This window comes from Bos indicus, chromosome 17 (assembly GCF_029378745.1).
Source record: "Bos indicus isolate NIAB-ARS_2022 breed Sahiwal x Tharparkar chromosome 17, NIAB-ARS_B.indTharparkar_mat_pri_1.0, whole genome shotgun sequence".
NCBI lineage: Eukaryota > Metazoa > Chordata > Mammalia > Artiodactyla > Bovidae > Bos > Bos indicus.
Window position 1 is genome coordinate 66,271,301 of NC_091776.1, and position 25,504 is coordinate 66,296,804.

The 25,504-nt window shown below is 52.2% G+C and overlaps 1 protein-coding gene across 4 annotated transcripts in view; it reads right to left on the bottom strand.

Moving 5' to 3' along the window:
• TPST2 (tyrosylprotein sulfotransferase 2) overlaps positions 1–25,504 on the bottom strand; it is a 54,555-nt gene that overhangs the window by 19,486 nt on the left and 9,565 nt on the right. The window contains exons 1-2 of one of the 4 annotated variants that reach the window (XM_019977796.2): positions 21,564–22,133; positions 210–281 (exon numbers count right to left, since the gene is read on the bottom strand). Coding sequence is in view for 1 of the 4 variants with exons in the window: in XM_019977794.2 (XP_019833353.2) it covers positions 210–281; positions 21,364–21,452 (161 nt within the window). In the remaining 3 variants the exon portion in view is untranslated. Of the gene's footprint in view, positions 1–209; positions 282–1,112; positions 1,314–21,363; positions 21,516–21,563; positions 22,134–25,504 lie in introns of those variants that run through there. The other 3 variants (XM_019977794.2, XM_070769763.1, XM_019977795.2) reach the window with 3 other exon arrangements.

Sequence of the window (25,504 nt, forward strand, 5' to 3'; positions counted from 1 at the left end):
CTGCCCGCCCAGCAGTAACATTTCCCTACGCGATGAGGCCTGCCCTCTCCACGCTGCCGGGGTCCAGCTTGGTCAGGCACTGGGTTTCTGACAGAGAGTGACCTGGCGGAATCTGATCAGCTGCCCGATCGTGGAGGCTGGACTGTGGGGGTGCCAAGGGTTTTCTGAGGAGAAGTGGGGACTCTGGGGGCCCTTGGGGGAGCACTCACCTTCCCTGGACATGCTCATCCCTGGGCTCTACTGCTTGTGGCTGCTCGCCAGGACGGTCCACCAGCTGAGCCCTACGGAGGCAGAGGAGATGCTGCGTTAGGCCTGTGTGCTACGCGGAGGGGCTGGGTCCCCCAGAGGGGCGGAGGAGGGGTGCTGGACTTCACCCCACAGTGGTCTGGGCAGCAGGTAAGTACCCTGGCAAATGAGCAGCAGAGCAGGGACAGGCCACTGCAGGCCAAGATGTTCAAGCTGGGGTCTAAATCCACCAATTCAGCTAGGGAATGAACTGGCCCACTTCGCAGGCAGCAAGGTATGGGCTGAGAATCTCAGCAGCAGTGGGTCTCTGCCTATCAGGCCCTCCCTTCTTCCTGGCCCAGGGGCCTTGGACCTCAGGGAAAGTAAGTATCACAAGACGCAACCACCACCGCCACTATACCTACCTCTAATCACCATCTGGGACTGCTGGGTACAGTCGAACAGGCTGTGCACTGCCCAACTCCAAAGGGCACTGCGCACCCCGTCTATGATACGGCGCCCCCTGGAGTTGAACAATGCCTTGCTCTCACCACCTAACATGAACTAAACGCCTACTATGTGAGAGTGTGTGTGTGTTCGGTTGCTCAGTTGTGTCCGACTCTTTGTGATCCTGTGGACTATAGCCTGCCACAAGGCACCATGTGAGTCCTTGTGCCATTAAATCCCCCAACGAGGAAAGGATGATGCTCCCAACTTTGTGAAGTGAGAAAATGACAGCCAGAGGAAGAGCAACTAACTCGGGGAACCAGGGTGACCATCCAGGTCTCTGAGACTCTGACGCCCAGCTCTTAACTGCATTTAAACCAATAGGGCCATGGACTCAATGGGGGTCTGGGGTGAAGGCGGATTGTTAGTCCAATTCTCACCTCCTCCCATTTTACAGATGGGAAAACTGAGGCTCAGGAGCAGCTATCACTTCACAGACTCACTTCTCTTCTCTTAGTCCCATCCCAGGAGGTGGGGGAGGAGGGAAGAGGGTTGGTGGTGGTTAAGGACGCAGCTCTGCAGTTGGATGACTCTCTGACGAGGTAGACTGTTGTTCTTCTGACCCTCAGTTTTCCTTTTCTGTAAAATGGGCTGTTGGGAGGTTCAAACAGCGTAATAGCAAATACTCAAAAATCTCAGCAATTATTAATACACTGGGAGTAGGCTGTGACTCTGTTCTTGGGGGCCTATCTCTCTTCCTATTCACTTACTCTTTGCTTCTGCATTTTTTTCCCTATCCCTGAAACACCAACCTGATTAGTGTATCTAAACCCAGAAAGAGGACGGTTCCCAGCCCCTGCCCCTCCTCCCAGCTACTGAATACACAGGCCTGGCGTTCCCGAGGCCTGGGCGGCCAGTGAAGAGAGGCCTGGCTCCTGGAACAACAACAATAAAAGCACCATTAGGGATGAGGGCCCTTGAAGCTCTTCTGGAGACCAGATGGCTCCGGCCCAGCTGCCCTCAGGCAGCCCTTGAAAGGCCAAGAGAGTTTGAGAGACCTGCCAGGAGGGCAGCTCCCACGGCCCCCTTCAGGGTCGGGGGACGGGCAGTCAGGGCCTTTGATCACTGAAGAGCTGCGACTCCAACATGACGCACTAGCCATCCACGGGTCACAATTTAAGTTAAAATTAAATGAAATTTAAAATTCAGCTCCTTGTTGACACTGGTCACATTTCCAGAGCCCAGAGGCCCCCTGGGGGCTACCATACTGGCCACGGCAGATTTAGGATGGGGTCAGCACGTGATGACCCTTGGGTCGAATCCACCTGTCAGCCTGTTTTGTGAGGCCTGTGAGCAAGGAGTGATCTTGACTTTTTTTTTTTTTTTAAGGGAAAGAGGAGGAAGAGGATGAGTTGGGAGGGGAGAGGAGAAGCAACAGCAATAAGAAAAACGGTTTTGCAAAACCTGAAATATTTACTCTCTGGTCACTTATTAAAAAGGGCTTCCCAGGTGGTACAAGTGGTAAGGAACCTGCCTGCCAAGGCAGAAGACTTCAGAGACGTGGGTTCGATCCCTGGGTTGGGAAGAGCCCCTTGGAGGAGGGCACGGCAACCCACTCCAGTATTCTTGCCTGGAGAATCCCACTGACAGGGGAGCCTGGCGGGCTACAGTCCACAGGGCTGCAGAGAGTTGGACACGACTGAAGTGACTTGGCACACACGCATGCACGCACGCATTTACAGAAACAGTTTGCTGAGCTCGACTATTCCTATCATTCACCCAAAGGTCTACAGTCCCGCCCCTATATATAATGAGTTCCATTCCCAGTATGCATTCAAAAGTCCAACGAAGTTAGCCTCGGGATCCCAGCTCATACAATGGGCTATACCACTGCTGCTTCTAAGCCTGCTTCCAGACATCCCAGGCTTGAAATAGACATGCTGCACCCCTGGACTCTGTACAGTACTGAACGATAAGGTGAACAAAAGCACAACCACGTGTAAAGGATGCACACACGTGACTGTATGCCAGACACTAACCTAAGTGGCTGGACACGCGAACATGGTTCATATCTTTGAAAGCGTGGAAGTTCGTCTGTAGGGGACTTGCTGTCGGGCACAATGGAGACTCAGGAGACACAGTGAGAGCTTCCTTGGTGGCTCAGGGGTGAAGAATCCGCCCGCCAGTGCAGGAGACAGAGGTTCGGATTCGGGAAGATCCCACGTGCTGCGGAGCAACTAGGTCCGCTGGCCGCAACTACTGAGCCTGTGCTCTAGAGCCCACCGGCCACTGAAGCCCGTGCGTCTAGACCTGTGCTCCACAGCAGAGAAGCCACTGTGATGAGAAGCCTGCGCCCCGCAAGGAAGAGTAGCCCCCGCTCACCGCAACTAGAGAAAAGCCCTCACAGCAGCAAAGACCCAGCACAGCCAAAGATAAATAAAATTATATAAAGAAGATACATGAGAGGCGTGGGGAGGAGGCAATGAGCCCTCCTTTTCTCGTAGGAAGAACATCAGAATTTATTGAGCGCCACTGTACACCTAACACTAGACCAAGGGCTTTCCACGCCTCTACCTCATTTTAGCCTCACAACAGCTCAGTGGCAGGGTGGAGCAGGGAGGGGGTTCTCCAATTTACGACGACAAAAGGCCCATGGGGGTGCAGGGTAAGCACAACTACACCAAAAAGCAAATCCGCCAAATCAATCGAGCCAATCAGCAAACACAGACTCCAGGTAAGAAGACAGGGGTGGTAGGCGATAGTATTTTTCCCCGAACACATACGTTCATGGTGCTGTTCTATGGTTTTGATCTACAGAATAATAAAACAACCAGTATTTTTTTTTTTTTTAATCCTATACCAGCCACAGTAGTGGGGGTCAGACTGAAGGGGCTCCAATCCTGGCTCCACCAGTTACTGGCAGTGTGACCTTGGCAAGTCACTTAACGTCTCTGAGCCTCAGTTTCCTCATCTGTAAAATGGGGACGACAATACCTTCTAGGAGGCTCACGTGAGACACCCGGGCTCTTGAAATGTGGCCAGTGTAAATGTGGAAGTAGCCTCATAGGAGTCCTGGGAAGTATACATAAGTTAGAAAATGTTAGAACAGAGTCTGGCACGTAGAAAGTGTGCTTTACTAAGAGGGAAAGCCAGTTTCTAAATCTGGCTCTGTCTTCATGATGACATGGCTCAGAAGATGGGCCAGCAGTGAGGATGAGCAAGGACTTCACATCACTCTCTTTCCACTGACCCATGGGCTGCCCTGAGTGACCACCGGAAGCAAGGGGAGGGGGCGGCGATGGACCATCTTCAAGACACCTTCAGGCCTGGACTCATTCATTCCACAAATGTTTACTGAGCACCTACTATGCTTGGAAGTAGATGTTGCAACACATCAGGGGCGGCACCCCAGGGCCCCTGCCCTCACGGAGATGACGTTTTGGCACAGAGCCAGGAAACCAGCATGCCAGATAACTGCATCCGTGACTGTGATAAATGGTGATCCCCGAGGTGGGAGGGGGAGACGTGCCCCAAGGCGCCAAAGCTCAGCAGATCAAGAGGTTCCCAAACTGGGGCCGGGGGGAGGGCTGGAGCACAGGATGCCAGCTCAGGGGGCAGGTCATGGCACTTATAAGAGGAGCCTTGAAGGGGTACCTGGTACCCCCGTGCCGGAGCTCAGCCATCAGCCTTGCACGCCCTCTCTGTGGGAACCAGCTCCCAAGCATTCCATCACCATGGAGACCACCTACCCCTCTCTGGGGCCCACTGACCTTACCACCCCAAGCCTCCAAGGAGATTCGGGGAGACTGGGGTTCCCCCTTCAGGATCCCTGGGGATCAGAGACCTCTGACCTGCTCTGGAGGGAAGCCAGCCAAGAAGAGCCTGCCAGAATCCAGCAGGGCAAGAGGAAGAGGCAAAAAGGATAATTCTGAGGCTTTAAGGGGTGAGGCTTGAGCGTAAGAAACACGTGGGGTGATTCAAGAGAGAAGAAAAGGCAGGCAGGTGAGCGGCCTTAGAAATATCAGCTCATACAAGCCCTTATTGTACGCCAGGTACTGAGCTGAGAGCTTCACATATATCAGAGCTTCAGCCTCACTAGCCCTGCCCATGGCCCCATCTGACTCTCCCGTATTAACCATCTCTTCACTGATCCTCAGAGAGGTGAGTTCACCTGGGCAAGGCCACACAGCAGGTTAGCACAGGAGCTAACAGGAAAACCCAAATCTCTCTCCAGAGCCCATGATCCTAGACCTGAGTTTCCTCATTCATCCCACAAATGTTTACTGAGCTTTGCATTTTTTTTTTTTCTTTTTTTTACCTAAATCAATCAAAGCAGGGCCCACGCCTGCCCCCCTGCCTCAATCTTGGAGGCCCAGTTCAGCACCCTGTTGGCATAAGCTCAGGGTGGAGGGTCACATCCGAGCTCTTGCACTCAGACGTCAGGGGTCCTGCTTGCGGAGCCTCAGTACTGCCATCTGAGAAATGGGCGTTAACACCTGGAACAAAGAGTCGCGAGGAATTCCTTAGCATCACCGCACCCAGCACACATGTGCAAAAACGCTAGCATTGACTATGATCACTGTCATCACAGCACAGGGAGGAAGACTGGAGGGAACCTGGAGACAAACAGGCCAGTAGTTTGGTGAGGCAGGGTCAGCACACTTCTGTAAAGGGCCAGGAAAGCCAATGATTTTGGCCCCGTGGGCCAGAGGGCCTGTCAGGGCTCAACAGACTACTTGGCCTCTGTGCTATGCAAGCAGCCAGAGAAATACACGTGGCTGGGTTCCAGGCAAGACTATTTACAGCATCAGGCAGTGACCTTGATGTGCCCCTCAGACGATCGTGTGCGAAGGCCCGGCTCTGTCTGAACTCCCAGGGGAACTGGGACAAACCCACAAAACGCAGATGCAGTGGGTCACCGTGGAAGCTGGTGTATATTTGGGCTGGAACAGCCAGGGGTAAGACTCAGGCAGCCGGCCTCTGGTGAGAAAAATGGACAACTCGAGAAAGTATTTTTTAAAAGAGATGCATGCGCGTATATGGGATCATCCGCCGTCTGGTCTGTCACCAAGTAAAGATTTAAGGAGAGAGACCTGTGTGTGCCTGGCCCTTTGATGTGCATTTTGCCTCTAAAAACAACCTGGGGAGCTGAGGGAGGCACTCTTATTAGCCCCAGCCGACAGAGGGGGAAACTGAGGCTCAGAGAAGCGAAGAGCTCAGGGAAAGGTCACACAGAGAGCACCGAGCTCAGCCTGCAGTGGAGCCAGCTCTGTCTGACCCCAGAGGCCAAGCTCTTTAACCATCACCCCCAAAGACCTGCCCTGCTCAACACATAGATAGGGACCATGCGTGTCCACGGTCAGGCAGCTGCCTGGGGCAGCGACTGGCTCGGCCTCCCAGCTCCCGGGCTGCAGCCTTGCCTCCGGCGTCTCGCGCGGCCCCGGCTCGGCTCTGTGCTTCCTGTTTGGGAACACACAGGCCCGGCTCGATAAAGAGTATAAACAGGAAAAGGCCAGGGTGACCTTGCAGGGCCCGGGGCTTCCTGCGCCCGCACGGCACACACACACCTACACACCCACACCCAAGCTTGTCTCCACTCCTCTGCCTGGAAGCGTCCAGAAGTAGGGGAAGGGGCGTGGGAGGATCAGCACACCAGGCTCTGCGCCCTGGTTCTGGTGATCACTAGCAACGCAGCCCTGGCTGGAGCAGAGGAAGTAGGCAGCCGTGTTACACAACTGAGCCTAAACCGGGCCTCAGTTTGCTCATCTGTGAACTGGGGATGCTAACACCCCAGGATTAAACAAAAGAACTGACGGCTCTGAGCTTTGCTACTGCACCACTGTTATTTCCTCCCTTTAAGGTGGTTCAAAACTTCCACGCATCAGAATTACCTGAAATTGTTAAAAGACAGGTTCTTGGGGCCTGCCCCCAAATAATCTGATTTGGAAGTTATAGAGTTCTCGAGCTCTGCCCCTCCCCTGGCTCTACAAATCCCTACATGGGGCACTGGATTTGGCATTTGAGGACTATTTACTGGCCGGGCAGTGGAATGGGCCCAGTGTGGGGGCCAAAAGCCAGACAGGTCCAGGAGCAATCTAGGCTCACTTAGGAAGCAAGTACGGAGAAACAGAAAGGAAACCAGTTATAGTCTGGCTAAGAACACACTGATGAAGATCAGTGACGCAGTCACCTAGCCGGCACAGACAGATTAAATAAACAAATATACATATTTTAAAGAAATTTTAAAAGAAAATGTTAACATTAAAAAAAAAAGAAGTGTGGAGGGCAGTCAGGGACCAGAGTGGGGTGACCTCAGCACACACGGCCCCAGGGGAAGCAGAACAAGGCGTCTACGTCTCCCAACACCCCAGGTGTGCACCTGCCGCGGCTCCGGGCCCCTGGTGGCATGCTCTCCTCTCCCCAGCCCTCAGTTTCCTCATCTGTAAAATGGGGCCAGCACCTCACCAGCAAGGGCTGTGGTGAGGATTCAGGTGAGATGGAGGCTTACCCATGAGAAGATAAGAGCAGGTGACGCTGCCGCCCTTTGGTAATTATGGGTCCCATGCAAATCCGAGAGAAGGAAGCAGCCATGGCGGGGGTGGGGATGAGGGGGGGGTGGTGGGCAAGAGGGTGGGGAAAGGAGGTTAGCAGGCTCCAGGAAGGCCAAGCAAGGAGCTTGGGGTTTATCCTGAGGGCAGCAGGAAGTGGCGAGTGCTGGTGGGACTGAGGGGGCGTGGGCTTTTTCTAGTATGAGATGGCTTAGAAGCTGAGGGCAGGAGGCCAGGCGAGAAGTGCCAGAGGGCCCAGGGACCACCTCAGAGGAGACGTGATGGAGGACAGAGTGGAGGAGGGGGCCCAGAGGCCAGATGGTCTGGGCTGCAGGAAGTGACTCGGAGACCCCACTCTAGCCTCAGCTCACAGCCTTTCTTCCCCTGGGTCTCATCGGCCTCTCCGTCAAATGAGAGCAAGGGGTCTGCGTGGTAGGTAGGGCGGGGTGAGGAGACGAACGAACCACTGCCCTGGACCGCAAAACTTACAGGGGCATCCCCCAAACTCAGTATTCAGGATCGACAATGTTTAAATGCAACGTTTACAAATGCCAGCCATATGCAGAGACGTGGATGGACCGAGAGACCGACAGAGAGAGCAAAGAAAGACAGAAAGACAGAAACAAGTATCATATATCAACACATGTATGTGGAATCTAGAGAAACGGTACAGATGATCTTATTTGCAAAGCAGAAATAGAGACGCAGGTGCAGAGAACAAATGTACGGACACCAGGGAGGAAGAGGGGAGGAATGAACTGGGAGGCTGGAATTGACATATACACGTGCGTGCTCAGTCGTGTATGACGCTGTGACCCCATGGACTTGCAGCCCACCAGGCTCCTCTGTCCATGGGATTTCCCAGGCAAGAATACTTGGAGTGGGTTGTCATTTCCTTCTCCAGGGAATCTTTCAGACCCAGGAATCAAACCCAAGTCTCCCGTGACTCCTCACTGGCAGGAGGATTCTTGAGCACTGAGCCACGCTACTATGTATAAAATAGATAACTAATGAGACTACTGTAGAGTCAGAGACCTCTCCTTGGTACTCTGTGGTGTCCTAGATGGGAAGGAAATCCAAAAAAGAGGATTTATATACATATACACATATATAGAAATATGTGATGCATATATGTGGGATATACATGTATATGTGAATGGCTGATTCACTTTGCTATACAGCAGAAACACAGCATTGTAAAGCAACCATATGCCAATTAAAAAAAAAACTGCCAGAAAAACACAATGACAAAGGAAACATCACATTTTTAAATAGGATAAATAATGGTGCTAGCTAAGTTGTATTAGAGCCTGAGGCAGAAGGAAAACAAATCAGTAGTACTAATCCTGCCTTTATTTAAAATGTTGACATTGTTCATCATGGATATCTTTTTAATCAATTTAGATGTTTTTTGGGGGGGGTGTGTAATAGCTTCACTGATACTGAATTCACGTATCATACAAGTCACCTATTTAAAGTGTATAATTCAACGGTTTTAAGTGCGTTTACGGAGTCATGCTAACACTTCCACAATCAATTTTCGAGTATCTTCATCAGCCCAAGGAGAAGCCCCGTGCTCGAGCGGCACCCCAACCCCCTCCTCCCCCCAGCCCCTGGCAGCCACTCTGTGACTTTTCCTCTTCTGACCATTTCAGATAAACGGAAAAACATAATACAGGGTTTTTAGCTGCTTTGCATTTAGCATAATGTTTTCAAGGTTCATCCATTAGTTTGGGTTTTTAAAATTTGCATTAAAACAGTACTTATCTTTATTGCTGAGCTCTGGGGCACTTTCTTAAATTCTGTACCCGAGTCCAGTCCCTCACATGCTTAATCTCAGCCCTGGGTTTAGGGGTTCTCTCTAGACCAAACTCAGGTTTCTGCAAACCTCAAGTTGAGAGCACAGTTCTGCTCACACTGTACCCACAAAGCCCCCAGCCTGGACAGCAGAGGCTGCAAGGCGCGCCTTGTAGAACCCACGTGGAGTGGCGGAGTGGCTCCATTAAGTCCCACTCCCCTGGAGAGACTCTAACTTCACTTGCCCCCAGAAACCCCACTGTGACGTCCGCTCTGAGAGGAGCATTTATTGAGCTCTGGCTGTATACGTCACAGGTCACCTCCCCACACACCAGGTTCAACTGACAGCCCCTTCATTCCCTTTCCTTGAACAGTCACGGCGCAGCCCCCTCGACAAAACAGGGCCTCTGAGCACACGGGTGGCGAGGCACATGGCAGGGTGGCCAAGGAATCAAAGGCCTGGGTGGAGGGCTGGGAAGGGCCTAGGGCCACATCCCGCTCTGCAGGACGGGCCAGGAGATCTGGGACAGGGTAACGTCAACAGCCTCAGTTTTCCCATTTGTAAAATGGGGCTGAACTGCCTGCCTCTGAGAGTTGGTGTGAGGACCACTGAGGCAAGTGCTTAGGGCAAGACCTGGCAGCAGGAGGATTTCAGTAAACGCCAACTCTTAATTTATCATCTCTAATTAGATGCTAATTAAACATTCCACAAAACAACCATTACAGACATGTATATGACCATAAGAAAGAAGGATTCGTTATCCTGCAGGTGATCTGGGACATGATGTTTGGTGATAAAAAAGCCTATCCGATTCTATTCTGATAAGTATTTATGTTAGAAAAATATTCCAGAAAGGTATGCCCTAAACTGCTAAATGGAGCTTCATCTATTTCTCATTTTCTCCCGTCTGAATTTTCTAACTATTCTACAGCAGATATATATTAATGGTGTGATATAAAAGAATGGGAAAATGAAATTGGGGTGATTTCTAGGTTTATTGCATAATGTTGAGATTTTGAGCCTTGGAATGTTGAGCCGGCCTTGGAGAAAGCCCAGTGAAAGCCCAGAAAAGAGAGTCTGCCCAAGGTCACACAGCAAGGTCATGGGGCAGCCAGGCCTGGGTCTTGCTTTTCAGAAACCCTGAGCCAGGCTCCTCTCTGCTGACTTGAGTCAGTTCAGTCCAGTCGCTCACTTGGGTCCGACTCTTTGCAACCCCATGGACTGCAGCACGCCAGGCCTCCCTGTCCATCACCAACTCCCAGAGTTTACTCACTCATGTCCATCAAGTCAGTGATGCCATCCAACCATCTCATCCTCTGTCATCCCCTTCTCCTCCTGCCTTCAATCTTTCCCAGCATCATGGTCTTTTCAAATGAGTCAGTTCTTTGCATCCGGTGGCCCAAGCATTGGAGTTTCAATGAATATTCAGGACTGATTTCCTTTAGGTTTGACTGGTTGGATATCCTTGCTGTCCAAGGGACTCTCAAGAGTCTTCTCCAACAGTGCAGTTCAAAAGCATTGATTCTTCGGCGCTCAAGCTTTCTTTATAGTCCAACTCTCACATCCATACGTGACTGCTGAAAAAACTATAGCTTTGACTAGATGGACCTTTGTTGGCAAAGTAATCTCTCTGCTTTTTAATATGCTGTCTAGCTTGGTCATAACTTTTCTTCCAAGGAGCTGGTTCATTCTCCTGTAAGAGGAGGGAGGCTGGCCCCCTGGTAAACAGTCTGGCCCTGTGCCTTCCCTGGTGGCTCAAGAGGACACAGGTTCGATCCCTGATCCAGGAAAATCCCAAATACAACTAAACCTGTGTATGCCACAACTTCTGAGCCTGTGCTCTTGAGCCCGGGAACCGCAACTACTGAAGCCCATGTGCCTTGGGGCCCGTGATCTGCAGCAGGAGGGGCCCCCACAATAAGAAGCCATGCACCACAAGCTCAGAGCAGCCCCCGCTCCATGCCAACTAGAGAAAAGCCCATGCAGCAACAAAGACCCAGCACAGCCAGATTTAAAATAAATAATATTTTTTTCCCCCCAAAAAGAGGCTGGCTCTGGAGTCAGGCTGCAGAGCCTAGTGGCGCCATGAGCTACATGACCTGGGCAAGGCACTTAACTTTCAAAAGCATCAGTTTCCTCCTCCGTACGATAAGGCTCAGACACGCAGCAGTACCAAAGGGCTTTTGTAAAGAGTTAAAAACGATAAGGCGAGTAAAGAACTTTGTATCAAACAGTAGGTACTCTAGGCCTTATTATTACCATGACCAGTATTTGTGTTTGGAATCTAGCAGCGTCACAGAGGATCTTCTGCAGGACATGGAATGCTAACTCAACAGGCGCAGGATGGAAATTTCAACTTGGGCACTAGGGAGCCATGGCAGGTATTTGAGCAGGAGAGGAGCACAGGGCTGGCGGCCAGTGCCCACCTAGGGGGACCGTCTCTGCCAAGGGCCTCCATCACAGGCTCCACAACCATGGCAGTCCTCCCAGAGCTGCTCGGCCAAACCACAACAACTCCTACTGGGTACAGTCTTGCCGCCTCCAGCCATGCCCACTTCCTGGGTGCCAGCTGGGCTGGTGAACACCAAGTGATCAACAAGCTGGGGGGTGTGAGACAGCCCACACAGCCTCATGTGTGATGACCAGGAGGCCCAGAAGCCTGGAAGGGGCCACAGGGTGGCAGAGGAGGGCCCCTATATCACAGCCATGAGGACTGATGTCCACTGAAGCCTAGTCCTACTCTGCTGTGTGACCTCGGCAAAGTCCCTGTCCATCTCTGAGCTCAAATGTGCCCTTGTGCAAAGAAGATCCTGGCTGCTCCGTATGCTTAGGGGCTGCCACACAGCTAACAGCAGTGGTCCTCTCCGTCTGCTTCAGGTGGGGACTCTCCCTAACTCCTTGCAACCCCCAAAGTGGGTCCTTGGGCTATTTCTGTTTTTTAAGCTGACTTAATTACTCAGGTCAAAGTTACAACCTCTATATTTAACAATAACAGAGAACAGGACTTGCCTGGTGGTCCAGTGGCTAAGACTCCACGCTCCCAATGCAGGGAGCCCGAGTTCGATCCCTGGTTGGGGAATTAGATCTTGCATGTCACAGTGAAGACCCAGTGCAGCCAAATAAATAAATATTAAGAAAAAAATACTAGTGAAGGATTAAGTGTCCTGGGAGCAAAATCTGCAATTCTGTCCTCTTCCGTCTTTTAAGAGGTAAACGCTGTCGATCACTGTGGGGAGGAACCCCCCATACACACCTGCTTTCTGTGAGGTTACAGCCAAAGTCATATCCGAATGGAAACCACACGGGGCCTGTCCCCCACCCTCCCAGACACCCATCCTTTCATTCTTCCATTTCCACTTGCCTCCTTCCAGCCACGCACCGTCCGACTGCACCAGGGGATCTCAGTGGGGCTGATTTGGAGGGACCAAACAGCAGTGTCTGGACACAGAGTCTGGGCTGTCACAACTAGGGCTCATCGGATGCATAGAGGCCAGAGGTGCTCCGATGCCCAGCCCCCACCACAAAGACTCGTCCAGCCCCAAACGCCAGTAAAGCCAGGCCTGAGAGGCCCTGATCACACGTATCCTGAAACTGGCTCGGGTCACCCCACACCAGGTCCGGGAGATCCTCCGGTGTCAGCATACGGAGTCTGTCATTCAGTAACCCTGCCTGAGCACCCACTGTGTGCCAGGCCCAGCTCTAGTCCAGGGCCACACCGGTTAACGACACAGGCGAAACCCCAGCACTCAGAGGCGGCTGCCATCCTCCCAGGAGGCAGACACAGCAGCGTGCAGGACCCCGAGAGGCCTCCCTCCTTTCAACAGCTCCAGTACATGCTGGGCAGGGACAGCTGACATTCATTAATTAGGCCAAAACCTTCCTGATGGACGTGTAGGCTGTTTTCACCTTAGACACAACATATCCCATCACAAAAGAATGAGCCTCCCTTGCCCGTGACCGAGAGGCACCCCAAGGCATCAGCAGGGTCCCCTGGAAGGCTGCTAGTCCCACCCTAGAGGTGCAGAAGCAAAGTCTGCATCTTATCCAGCCCCCAGGCATCCTGGGGCTTCCCAGGTGGCGTGGGCAGTAAAGAACCCACCTGCTAATGCAGGAGATGTAAGAGATGTGGATTCGATCCCTGGGTCAGGAAGATCCCCTGGAAAGGAAACGGCAACCCACTCTAGTATTCTTGCCTGGGAAATCCCATGGACAGAGAAGCCTGGTGGCTATGGGGTCACAAAGAGTCAGACATGACTGAAGCGATGGAGCACACACACACGCAGGTATCCCCATGCATATTCAAACTTGAAAAGCATGGCTCCACACTAATTAGTCACCTAAAAGCAGTCAGCTGGCTTGGGAGCCACACATCCTGTTTCAGCAGAAAGTGCCCTCCAAAGACCCTCCCACCAGCGGTCTGTGATCCACCCCCCACCCCCAGCCCCACCCCCCCATGCATCTGCACCAACTTTGTATGGTCAGACGTTGCTGTTTTCCTGGAACTGATGAGTCTTCCCATTTTCCAGATGTGGAGACTGAGGCTACATGGCCAGAACCCTGGTGGGGCTGACAACTTCTAAGGCCTCCTCCCACCTCTGGCTTTTAGGATCTGGCCACATCCTGGATGTGTTCTGGGCCAGCTTCCTGCCCAAGCACTCTGGCTCTCAGGAAGCGAAGCTGCTCACCTGGAAAAAGACGAAGTCCTGCGAGAGGGAACTGGCTCTGGAGATGGGGTGGGAGTGTCTGTAAGCACCACGGGGGAGCTGCCAAGCCCCCATTCATGTCCAGTCATCCAGGACGAAGGACCAGCTGGATCCCGGGGTCAGCCTGCCCTTTAGTGCACAGGAGGTGACTCCAGGGCTCCGGGACAAGAGCAACGACGGGGGAGGGAAAAGAGCCAAAGAGTTGGGGACAGAGGGCACCCAGCCTTGCTCTCACTGGCTGCACACCTTAGCCTCAGTGTCCTCTCCTGAAAAATGGGCTCATGCCCCTCACTGCAGAGCTGCCAGGAGGACGTGCAGCCGCCACGTGGAGCCGTCTTGGGCGGGTGCCACACCGCTGCATTCAACTACCTACCTCCTCATCACCCTGCCCGTTTGACAGCTGAGGAGACTGAGGCTCAGAGAGGTGCCACCCTGCCTGTCCTTCACTGCATACTGAGCTGTGGCCATGGGAGCCTTGGACCTCACAAGGTGTCAGACTCGAAATCCTGCCTCTCTCGCCCTTGTGTGACCCCAGGCAAGCTGCTTCGCCTCTCTGAGCCTCAGCTTACAAAGCTGTGAAATGGGGATGCGATGCAGGGATCAGAGATAGGAAGCTGCTTTGCAAACTGCAGAATGTACCGGACGTTCCTGCCCCACCCCGGGCTCCATGCTGTCCTCTCCAGGAACACCTGTCACCCGTAGGCAACTCTCTTCTCTCCTATGCTCTCGATAAGACACGGGCGAGCCCAGGCAAAGCTGGCGATCCCCCTGGGCGGGAAAGCCACTTGCTCACAGTCACACAGATGGTGAGCAGTGGTGAGCAGGGCCAGGGAGCAAGTTGCAGGCGGGGTGAGGGGTCAGGGGGTGTCCGACCTGAGTGTGGAGCGCAGGTAGTGGCCAGGCTGGGGCTGCAGGTGTCCGGAGCCATGGCCACCAGGAGCAGGCACACCCCAACCAGCTGAGGTCTTTCCTCCTGGCTCTCAGCGCTGAAGCCCCTTTGAAGGGCCGGTCATTCCCAGGATGTCCCCAGCTCTCCCCAAACATTCCTCCTCCTCCTCCAGGGCCCAGCCTGGTCACCAGCCCGGGGATTGGCAGCGGACGCTACCTGTCTGGGACGGCACGGTTTCTCTCTGCGGCCAGAGCTCAGGTCTTCCCGGCTATTTGGTCTCCCTACGGCTGGTCTTGACCCGTCCTCTGGAATCTTCCCTCCTCACCTGTGGCTGGTGGGTGGAGCTGCCACAGAAACTGGGACCACGTCACCCCCTTGTCTAAACTCTTCCGTGAGCCTCAGCCCCAGCTGGCTGCTCCAGCTCCTCCCCACAGTTTATAACAGTGACATCCAGTACAAGTTCAAGGTCAGCCACACGTGGAAGTCAATTTTCCAGCAGCCACACATTAGAAAAGTAAAAAGAAAAAGGTGACCTTACACTTCATAACAGGTTTCCATTTCACCTAGTGTATCCGAAAATATTATTATTAGTTAACAATATTATTTCTATATTATTTATCTTCTATTTATAATAGAAATAACATTTCTATTAATATAGAAAATGATTAATGAGACAATTGACTTCCTCCTTTTCCTTAGTACTAATTCTCTGATATCAGGGCATATCATTAGTGCATCCCAATTTGGATGATAAACTGTCAGGAGAAACACCCAATCTGCAACTAAAGGTCATCAGAGTTATAGCTGGAAAAATTTACATCCATGCCCCCAAAGAGTTCTACACACATTTATAAAGTTTCCCAAGACATGGAATGGAGTACCTGTTTTCAAATCTACATTTCAATTATATCAATATAAAAAATTCAGTGCCTCAGCTGCACTAGCCACGTTTCCAGGGCTCCACGGCCAGACGTGGCTTGTGGCCCCCGGAGCGGACACACAAGTTCAGTCCTTCAGTATCTGGTCCCATCACCCGCTCACGCCTCCTTTCCCGGCCTGTCCTGGACACGAGTGGAATCTCCACGCGTGCCCTGAGTTCCCAGCTGCGTGATTCATCCGAGTCCTTCCCCAGCATCTCCCACTTTCTGCCAGTTCCCACTCCTTCCTCCTAGATACAGCTCCAGGTTCCGTCCTCTAGGAAGCCTTCTCTGACATCCCCCACATGAGCTCACATTCCTGGTCCTTCTGCTCACTCCCCTTATTATCATGTCACATGGCATAAGCGTTGTCCACTTCTAGGTTCCCCGACCTCAGTGCTTTCGACATCTGAGGGCTTGTTGTGGGCTGTCCTATGCCTTTTAGCAGCATCCCTGGTCTCAACTTCCTAAACGTCAGTAGTGTCCCCTCCCCAGTGGTGATGCCAAAAATATCTCCAAGTGTCCCCTGGGAACACAATCGCTCCTGGCCAGGAACCAAGGCCTGTACACAGAAGGCACCCAAACATGCGCCTAAAAAGAAGAGGCTTACCAAGCATACCGTACCATGAAGCTTGCCTCCTCCAGGAAGCCTTCCAAGCATACTGCACCATGAAACTTGCCTCCTCCAGGAAGCCTTCCAAGCATACTGCACCATGAAGCTTGCCTCTTCCAGGAAGGCTTCCAAGCATACTGCACCATGAAGCTTGCCTCTTCCAGGAAGGCTTCCAAGCATACTGCACCATGAAGCTTGCCTCTTCCAGGAAGGCTTCCAAGCATACTGCACCATGAAGCTTGCCTCTTCCAGGAAGGCTTCCAAGCATACTGCACCATGAAGCTTGCCTCCTCCAGGAAGCCTTCCAAGCATACTGCACCATGAAGCTTGCCTCCTCCAGGAAGCCTTCCAAGCCTACTGCACCATGAAGCTTGCCTCTTCCAGGAAGGCTTCCAAGCATACTGCACCATGAAGCTTGCCTCTTCCAGGAAGGCTTCCAAGCATACTGCACCATGAAGCTTGCCTCCTCCAGGAAGCCTTCCAAGCATACTGCACCATGAAGCTTGCCTCCTCCAGGAAGCCTTCCAAGCCTACTGCACCATGAAGCCTGCCTCTTCCAGGAAGCCTTCCAAGCATACTGCACCATGAAGCTTGCCTCTTCCAGGAAGCCTTCCTTGATGCCTCCAGTCCAGGTAGTGTTCTCATGGGCTCCCACAGCCCCCTGTACTCACCTCAGTGCAACTTCCTCCAAGGGTAGGAACTGCATCTTGTCCACCACCTTACTTTCAATCCCTAGCTTGGCAATTGGTACAAAGTATATGCCTAACAGATATTTATAGAACTGGCCTGAGAAACAGGGATAACTTAGGTTGAAAAGTCCCCACAGGGCTAGTTTTTGCCTGTTTTAGTTCAGGGCTCTTTCACTCCTACAGAGGTGCTAATAACCATCCCTGCTCCATTTATACACGAAGCACCAGGCTAAATCTCTGCAGAGTTGAGAGGGAAACTGAGGTTCAGGCAGGTGACGGCTTGACCTGTGTTCAAGTCAATGCCTTGGAGGTTCTAAACTTCTGGTTCCTCCTCCTACTGATCAAAAAAAGTCACACAAGGAAGAACATATTTGCAATACATATGGCAAACAAGATATCTGTATTCAGAATATGCAAAGAGCTCTGGGAAATCAGCAAGAACAGGACAGGCCCCCCATTAGGAGGGGCAAATCTGAAGAGATACTTCATTTAAGACGTTCTCTAAATAGTCAATAAGCATTTGAAAAGGTGCACCACCTCAGCAGGAAAATAAATGCAAAATAGAAATACAACGTGGGGCCATATACATCTGAACGGTTCAAATGAAAAAAGAGGATAACACCAAGTGTTAGCAAGGATGTGATGCAATCAGAAAGTCCATGTTCCATGGGTGGGAGAGGGACCTGGCACAATCTCTCTGGAAAAATTCTCTGGCCTAAGAGACAAGCTGAATGTGCACCTTCTCTGGCTGTTGCTGCTGTGGTGCTCTAAGTTGTGTCCGAGTCTTTTGTGATCTCATGACTGAAGCCCGCCGGGCTCCTCTCTGTCCATGGGATTTCCCGGGCAAGAATACTGGCGTGGGTTGCTGTTTTCTTCTCCAGGCATCTTCCTGACCCAGGGATCAAACCCGCATTTCCTGCATTGCCAGCCTCATTCTCTACTGCTGAGCCACCAGGGAAGCTCTGTACCTTCTCTCTGACGCAGCAATTCCACTGTTAAGTATTTATCATCAGAAATGCATCTAACTTCTTTCCCCAAAGGATACATATTGACCTGCTCCCTGCAGCACTATTTGTAACCACCCCCAACCAGAAACTACTCCAATGCTCATAAACAAGAGGATGGATAAACAAGTAAATACAATAAATCTATTCATACTGGACAGCCAGGAGAGAGAACAAGCCGAAACTTCACATAATATGGGTGACTCTCTCAAGGCAGCATGCCTCCAAAAGCCAATACAGAAGAGAATATATGTTTGTGTGCATGTAAAGCACTTTATATGTATATAAAGTACAAAGACAGGCGAAATTAATCTCTGGTAGGAGATTCTGGGACAGCAAGCACTCTTTGCAAGGAGGCATGCCGGAGGGGGACACAGGTATCTTGGGGTGGGGGTGGGGGGTGCTGGGCACGTGCTTTTCTTGATCTGGGTACTGTCACACACACGAGCACAATTATCTTTTGAAAATTCATTAAGCAGTCTATTTACGATGTGTGCACCTTTCCATAGGTCTGATTGATTCCAATAAAAACAAGTCTTAGAGAATCACACTTTGCCAAACGCCACTGGGCACCCTCCCACCACACACCTTTCCCGCAGTCCCAGAGGCACACACAGGACTCCATGCATTCATTCAACCACCGCTGGCTGCCGGGCGCTCTCCCGGGGCCAGGCTCAGTGCCAGGTGCTGGGACATCAAAGTGGATTGAGCCTTGGCACCCAATTGTGCCAATCCCACCCCAGTGCCTGGCATACATACCTGCCCCCGCTGCACAAACCCACATGCCAGAAATGAGCCGCCACGGCTTGGGTGGCTTCTGATCAGAGGCCAAGGAGGTGATGTCGGCCTGTTTTCTACTCTCTCTCCTGGACTTGGTGCAAGAAAGTTTGAGACTTGAATTTTCCTTATGCTGGGCCAATCCCAGGCACTCTGGCAGAAGCAGCAGGGGTTTCATACTTTGCTACTTGTCTGCCACTGTCTCCTCCACTTCGCTCACCAGGCTTTCCTCTGCTCCCCGCAGGCTGGTGACTTCTGGGCTGTCGTCTCCAGGCCTAATCTCTCCCCCTGACACCAGACTTGGCCGTCAACTGTGTCCACGTCACCTCTGCTTGCGTCGAGCTGGGACCTCAAATTTAACGCGTCCAAAGCTCATCTCTTGGTTTCTCCCCCTAACTCACCCCACTCCAGTTGTGAGCAGCTCAAGACACTCGGGCCAAAAGCCTCGGAGGTAGCCGGAACCTCCGACTCCTCTCTGTCTCTCCCACCCCACCCCAACCCAACCCGGCAGCCCAACCTGCCAACTGTGCCTTCGAAACAGAAGCGGGCGATGATTTCTTGGATCTGACACCAAAGGCATAGGTAATAAAAGAAAAAAAAGAAAACTGGACTTCATGAAAATTAAAATATTTTGTGCTTCACAAGACACTATCCACAGAGTAATGAGGCAAGCCATAGAATGGGAAAATAAATGTGCAAATCACAGAGCTGAAAAGGGGTTCATATCCAGAATCTACAGGGAACCCCTAAAACTCACCGACTGGCTAAAAAAGGCCAAAGAATCTGAGAGCACACTCATCCAAAGAAGACAGACAAATGGTCAACAAGTACGTGAAAACATGCTCAACATCAGAAATCATCAGGCAAACGCGTATCAAAAATACAATGAGTTGCCACCGTACACCGATTAGGATGGCTGGTGTAAAACCAAACCAAATCAACAACCCCCCACACAAACAAAACCCCAGAAAAACAGAAAATAACAAGTGTTGGCCAGGATGTCAAAAAACGAATCTGTGACTACTTGCTGGGGATGTAAAATGGTACAGGCACTGTGAAAAAACTGTACGGAGGCTCGGAAAAAAATTAAAAATAAAGAATCAGCATATGGCCCACACTGATTCCACGTCCCAGAAGACCCAGAAGAACTGAACACAGGGTCTCAAAGAGGTATTTTTACATCTACGTTCACAGCAGTATTACTCACAATAGCTGAAGTGTGGAAGCCACCCAAGGGTTCATGGATAGAGGTGCACAATGTGGGGTATTTACACAACGGAATGTCACTCAGCATTAACAAGGAAGGTGATCCTGATACATATTACAACATGGATGAGCCTGGAAGGCATTATGCTAAGTGAAATCAGCCAGTCACAAAAAGACAAATACTGTAGGACAACATTTACATGAGGTATTCAGAGTCATCAAAATCATAAAGACAGAAACTGTAATTGTGGTTGCCAGAGACTACGGCAGGGAGGACGGGGATCAGGGTTTGATGGGTCCTGCAGTCTTTAAGAACAATTTTTTTCTAGTCCCAGCCTTAACACAGAGCTTGGCATTGCCCCAGGCATTCATATTTTTTGAGCTCTCTCTGCAGATCACTAAGTTTCCCCTGGTATCAGGGAGCCATGAACACATGGGCTTTGCAAAAAGATAGAGCTGAGTTTGAATTCTCCACCTGTCAGCTTTGTGACCTTAGGAGAGTCACTTAACCGCTCTGAGCCTCATTTCCTTGCCAGTGAAAGAGGAGAGCAGATAAATACACATAAAGGCCTTCATGCCATATTGGAGCAGGTTGAAGCCTCCATTAACGGCAGCGGCTGCTTCCACCTTCTCCTCCAGGACATAAACCCTGCCTTCCCTTTTCCTTTCTGCCCCACCACTGGTCCACTGGTGCTGTGGGTGTCTGTCTGCTGGGATGCGTGCATTCCCCACCCCTGTAACCGGGACGGGCTGACCCCGTGCCCGAGACCAGTGGCTGAGGTCTGGTTAACGAAAGGGCACAGACACTCATGGACGGGCACGAGACTCAAGGTGGGTGAGCAGGAAGCAATCCTAGAGCTTGCGAGAAGAATCAGAGAACCCGTTCTCTTAGAGCTAAATGAGCAGGACGAATGACTGGAGACGTCAAAGGGGAGAGCAGGTCTGAGAATGAAGCCACCACAGGAAAAAAAGCCCATCTGTGAAACAGAGAACGAACGACATCGTGTCGGGCTTCCACGGTGGCTCAGCAGTAAAGAATCCACCTGCCAGGACAGGAGAGACAGCTTCGATCCCTGCTCCGGGAAGATCCCCCATGTCACGGAACAACTCAGCCTGTGAGTCACAGCTACTGAGCCTGTGCTCTAGAGCCCAGGAGCCGCAACTGCTGAGCCCGCGTGCTGCAACTGCTGAGGTCCACGCACCAAGAGCCTGTGCTCTGCAATGAGAGAAGCCCACACACCAGAGAGAGCAGCCTCACTCGCTGCCCCTGGAGAAAAGACCACGCAGCAACCAAGACCCGGCATGGCCAAAGGTAAATAAATAAATAAAATTTTAAAAAGAGAGAGAGAGACAGTGTCCTATGAGGGTGAAGCACCCAAACGCAGTCACACTCGAAGGCAATCTACTTTCAGACTTAACTGTTTATCTAAGCCAATCAATCCCCCTTTTCTTCCCCCGACCTTTAACTATTTTAAACCAGGATTCAACCACTCACAAACAACTGATGCAGACACATCAGAGGCCCTTTGGGACCTTGGCATACTCACCATTCACGTGGTCTTCTCACAGACCCCAGCATGATTTTTTTTTTAATTGTTTTGATAAAACTAAGCAAAATTGATTCCCAAAGTCTCATGGGAAAACTCACAGCGACAGCTGGAGCCAGCTAAGCACTCTCACTTCTGCCCTCAAGAGTGTGTGGATGGGAGTTTTCCTCACGGAAAGCTAACCCGGAGACTGTCCTTACCCAAAGGTCAGAAGGCTGTTCCGATACTTTACGCTTAGAAAAGTCCTTGACGAGCTTCCCCCTGCCCCTTAATTGTAGTTTATGGTTTTTCTGATTGCATGCCTTCGCTGTGCAAGTTTTGCCGTGGCCGAGAGCCAGTGAGGCAGAAAGGCTTGACCAGGAACAAAGCGAGCAGGTCACGAACACTTCCTGATGTAAGTTCCCAGGTAAGAGGAGTCTTTTGCAGGTGATCTTTGGGGTATGAGTGGGGGGATGGGTGAGGTTTGTTCTTTTATTTCTGGCTGTGCTGGGTCTTCATCGCGGTGCCCAGGCTTCTCATGGCAGGGGCTTCTCTTGTTGCAGAGGATGGGCTCCAGGGTGCATGGGCTTCAGTACTGGCACATGGGCTCAGCAGTCGTGGCTCACAGGCTTAGGTGCCTCGAGGCGTGTGGAATCCTCCCAGACCAGGGATCGAACCCGTGTCCCCTGCATTGGCAGGCAGATTCTTAACCATGGGACCACCAGGGAAATCCCTGGGTGGGGGTTTTAAGAGAACCATTTGCAGGCAGCACATCCCCAGGAATCTCGTTTTACCCGGGACATCAACCTGCCCACCTGCTTCCCTCGTGGACACACACAGTCCAGGACTGGGAGACCCTCCCTCTTGCTTGCTCCCGAAGCAGACAGAAGAGGAAGACTTTTAAAGAGCTCCAAGAGCTGCTAAGAACAAGAACACTTTAAAAATCAGAGGGAGGAACCCATGAGGAGAACCGTCTCCTCACGGTTCACTGACTTCTGGGGGCTAGATTCAGAGGGAGTGAATAGCCTTTCTTTAAAGAAAAATGGTTTGGGGCGCTGAAGGGGCCTGGGACTCTGTCGGAAGTATTTGCATCTGCAGACTTGCCCAGACAATACCAGAAACAGACTCAGGGAGCATGCTGCTGTGAGAAGAGTCCCTGAATGTCTGTGAGCCTCAGTTTCCTTATCTGTAAAATGGGTAAACAACAGAATCCAGATTGCTATGAATTAGCACTTCTATGCATCAGGCACCACATAAACGCACGTGTTAATCCTGCCAGGAACCCAAGAGACAGTCACTAAGAGGATGCCCATTTCACAGGGATGGAAACTGAAAACCAGAGAAGAGAAGGGGCTGGCCCAAGGTCACACTGCTTGTGCCCAAGTTAACTCAAGTGCGTCTGACCTGTAATTGGGTGAGCTAAATCCCGCAATAAATCTCCTCTTAAAAGAACATTGCCCAACCCAGTCTATCTAGATAAACCAGCGATCCTTTCCTTTTTTATGTTAATAAAAATCAAGGTATACTGTGAAGATTGTAAAGTCAGAGTGAGATAGTACCTATAAAAACAACAAAAAAAATTCATCTAGGTATATACTGGGTTGGACAAAAAATTCATTTGCAGAACCATGTGGGGGTGGATGGAAATGACAATGGTAATAAAAGTAAGAGCAGTAACTGTAATAACAGCAAGCATGTGTATACTGCTTACTCCATGCCTGGGCACTGTTCTAGGCACCTTACACGTATTAGTTCATTTAATCCTCACAGCTAATCTACGAAAACAGTGCTGTTATTATCCCATTTGACAGACGAGGAAGCCGAAGCACAGAGAGGTAAAGGCCTTGCCTCAGAACTCTCGGCAGGTACGTGGTGGAGCAGAATCTTGAACCTACATTGCTAGACACATTTTATTTTTCTGGGCTCCAAAATCACTGCAGACGGTGACTGTGGCCATGAAATTAAAAAGATGATTGGTCCTTGTTAGAAAAGCTATGACAAACCTAAACAGCGTATTAAAAAGCAGAGACATCGCTTTGCCCACAGAGGTCTGTCTAGCCAAATCAGCAGCTGGGAACGTGTGAGCAATGCAAACTCTTGGGCCCCTTCCAGACCTGCTGGGTGGGGGTTCTGGGCGTGGTGTGCAGCCAGCTGTGGAGGAAGAGCCCTCGGTGGTTGGGGGGTGCTGCTGCTTGCTCAAAGGTGCTGTGTTCCCACCAACCTTCTCAGGAAGGGAGGGGAGGCAGGAGCGGGGCAGGGGCGGATCCCCAGACACTGGAGTCTCGTGCAAGGAGAGCCCCTTCCCTCCTTGGCAGAGCTGCGTCTTTCCCTTCTGGTTTCCCCAGAGAACCCACAGAATGCCTGTGATTACAACAAAATCCTCTGTGCGACCCAAGGGCAGAGCGGGTGACACGTGAGCGGAGGACCGAGGTTCCCAAGGCTGCGGCAGCTGCAGCCCCAGGCTGAAAGCAAGCCCACCGTCTGCCCGCTGGGAGGTCAGTGACTCAGACTCCATAGCCCTGACCCCTTCTGCAAACCTCGGGGCTGTGTGTCATTCCCTGGAGGGTCCAGGGCCCCCAGCAGGTGGCCAAGGTGGCCTCAAAGTGAGTCTCCCACCTCCTCAGGGATGGTTTTCACGTGACCCTGACCCAAGGCCACCAGGAACACCCACCCGCGCTGTCCGGTTGCCAAGGGTGGGGGCCCCCGGATGCAGCTCTGGGTTCCAAGTCCGTGGGCACGCTCTTGAGCAAATTGCAAATCACCTCTGCTCTCTGGACCTAGGTTTCCCCGTGGGCGGAAGGAAGAGGCTGGACTGTCTCTGATTTGGCCCTTCACCCCCAAACTCTCACATGCCCTACTGGCCTACTGTGTGCTGGAGGGGAGCCGGGGACACACCATGTGGTGCCTGCCCAGGGGGCACCACCCACGGACATGCACCTCTGCTTGGGAGCCAGGGTAACAAAACCCTCGCTGCCCCAGGGGACGGAGCCCCAGCCCAAATCAAACCCACAGCGGCAATCCGCCCTCGGGCCGTCAACCCAAGCTTCCTCTTCCTCCCTGAAGCCCTGGGTCAGCTGGGCGGGGCGAGGGGGGCCCCTCCTGGGGTTGGGGGGCCGACTGTGAACCCTGGACAGCAGCCTCGGCCACCCTCCCGACCTCCCTGGTGCCCCCTCTCTTCACCCAGCCAACATGGCTCACCCCAAGGCTCCTGCACCTCCACGGGGCACGCGTGGCTGGTCCCCGGGGGGTTCTGATGGGCCTTGAGGGAGGATGTCACTCGCGGCCGAAGGAAGTGGGACAGAGGAGAGCGAGGAAGAGCACATCGGGGTGTGTGCATGGGGGAGGGGAAGGGGAAGTAGCCCAGTAGCCCAGGTCGGGAGGGAGAGGACAGACAGACGGACAGGGACGGGGGTGGGGGGGATGCGGAGAGACAGAGATGGGCCAGAGATGGAGGGCGAGAGAGGGACGAGGGGAGACACAGTCAGGGGAGAGACCAAAACCAAGAGGGAGACAGGGATGGAAAAGAGAGGCAGGGCACGGCAGAAATAGAGACCCCGGCAGAAATAGAGACCCCGGCAGAAATAGAGACCCCGGCAGACAGCGGCCGGTGGGGAGTGAGAGCCGTGGGGAGCTGCCTGGAACAGGAAGCTTGGCTCCCCAGCGGCCACTGACCAGGGACACACACCCCACACCACCAGAGCTAACGGGGTTCTTCCCCGCCCCCACCCTCGGCCCCGGCTCCTGGGACTTCAGGGAAAGAGCAGATGGAGGGGGGGGGGGGGAGGCTGCTGCTGGTCTGGCCCCCTCCCAGCTTCCCCCTACTCTTGCCCCGGGGCTCCCCTCCAAATTCTGACCTGCCGAGGGCCACCCTGGTGACAACAGCTACACCCCAAACCCCCTTTGGTGCCGTCTACCCGATACTCTGGTTAAATGAATTCAGTATCGTTAAAAACATTTTCAAAGGAAACTCTGCCCCCTCACACCTTCAGTTAACAACACGCCCTAATTAAAAAGTGACTGCAAAGAAGACACGGGAAGGAAGCGATCCTTCTGCTTCTTGGCTGAGGCTGCCACCAGCCCAAGGACCACCCCACACAGCCCACCCCCAGGAGCCCAGCGGGGGGGTCTGCTCTTTGCTCATCCATAGGACTCCCTGGAGACA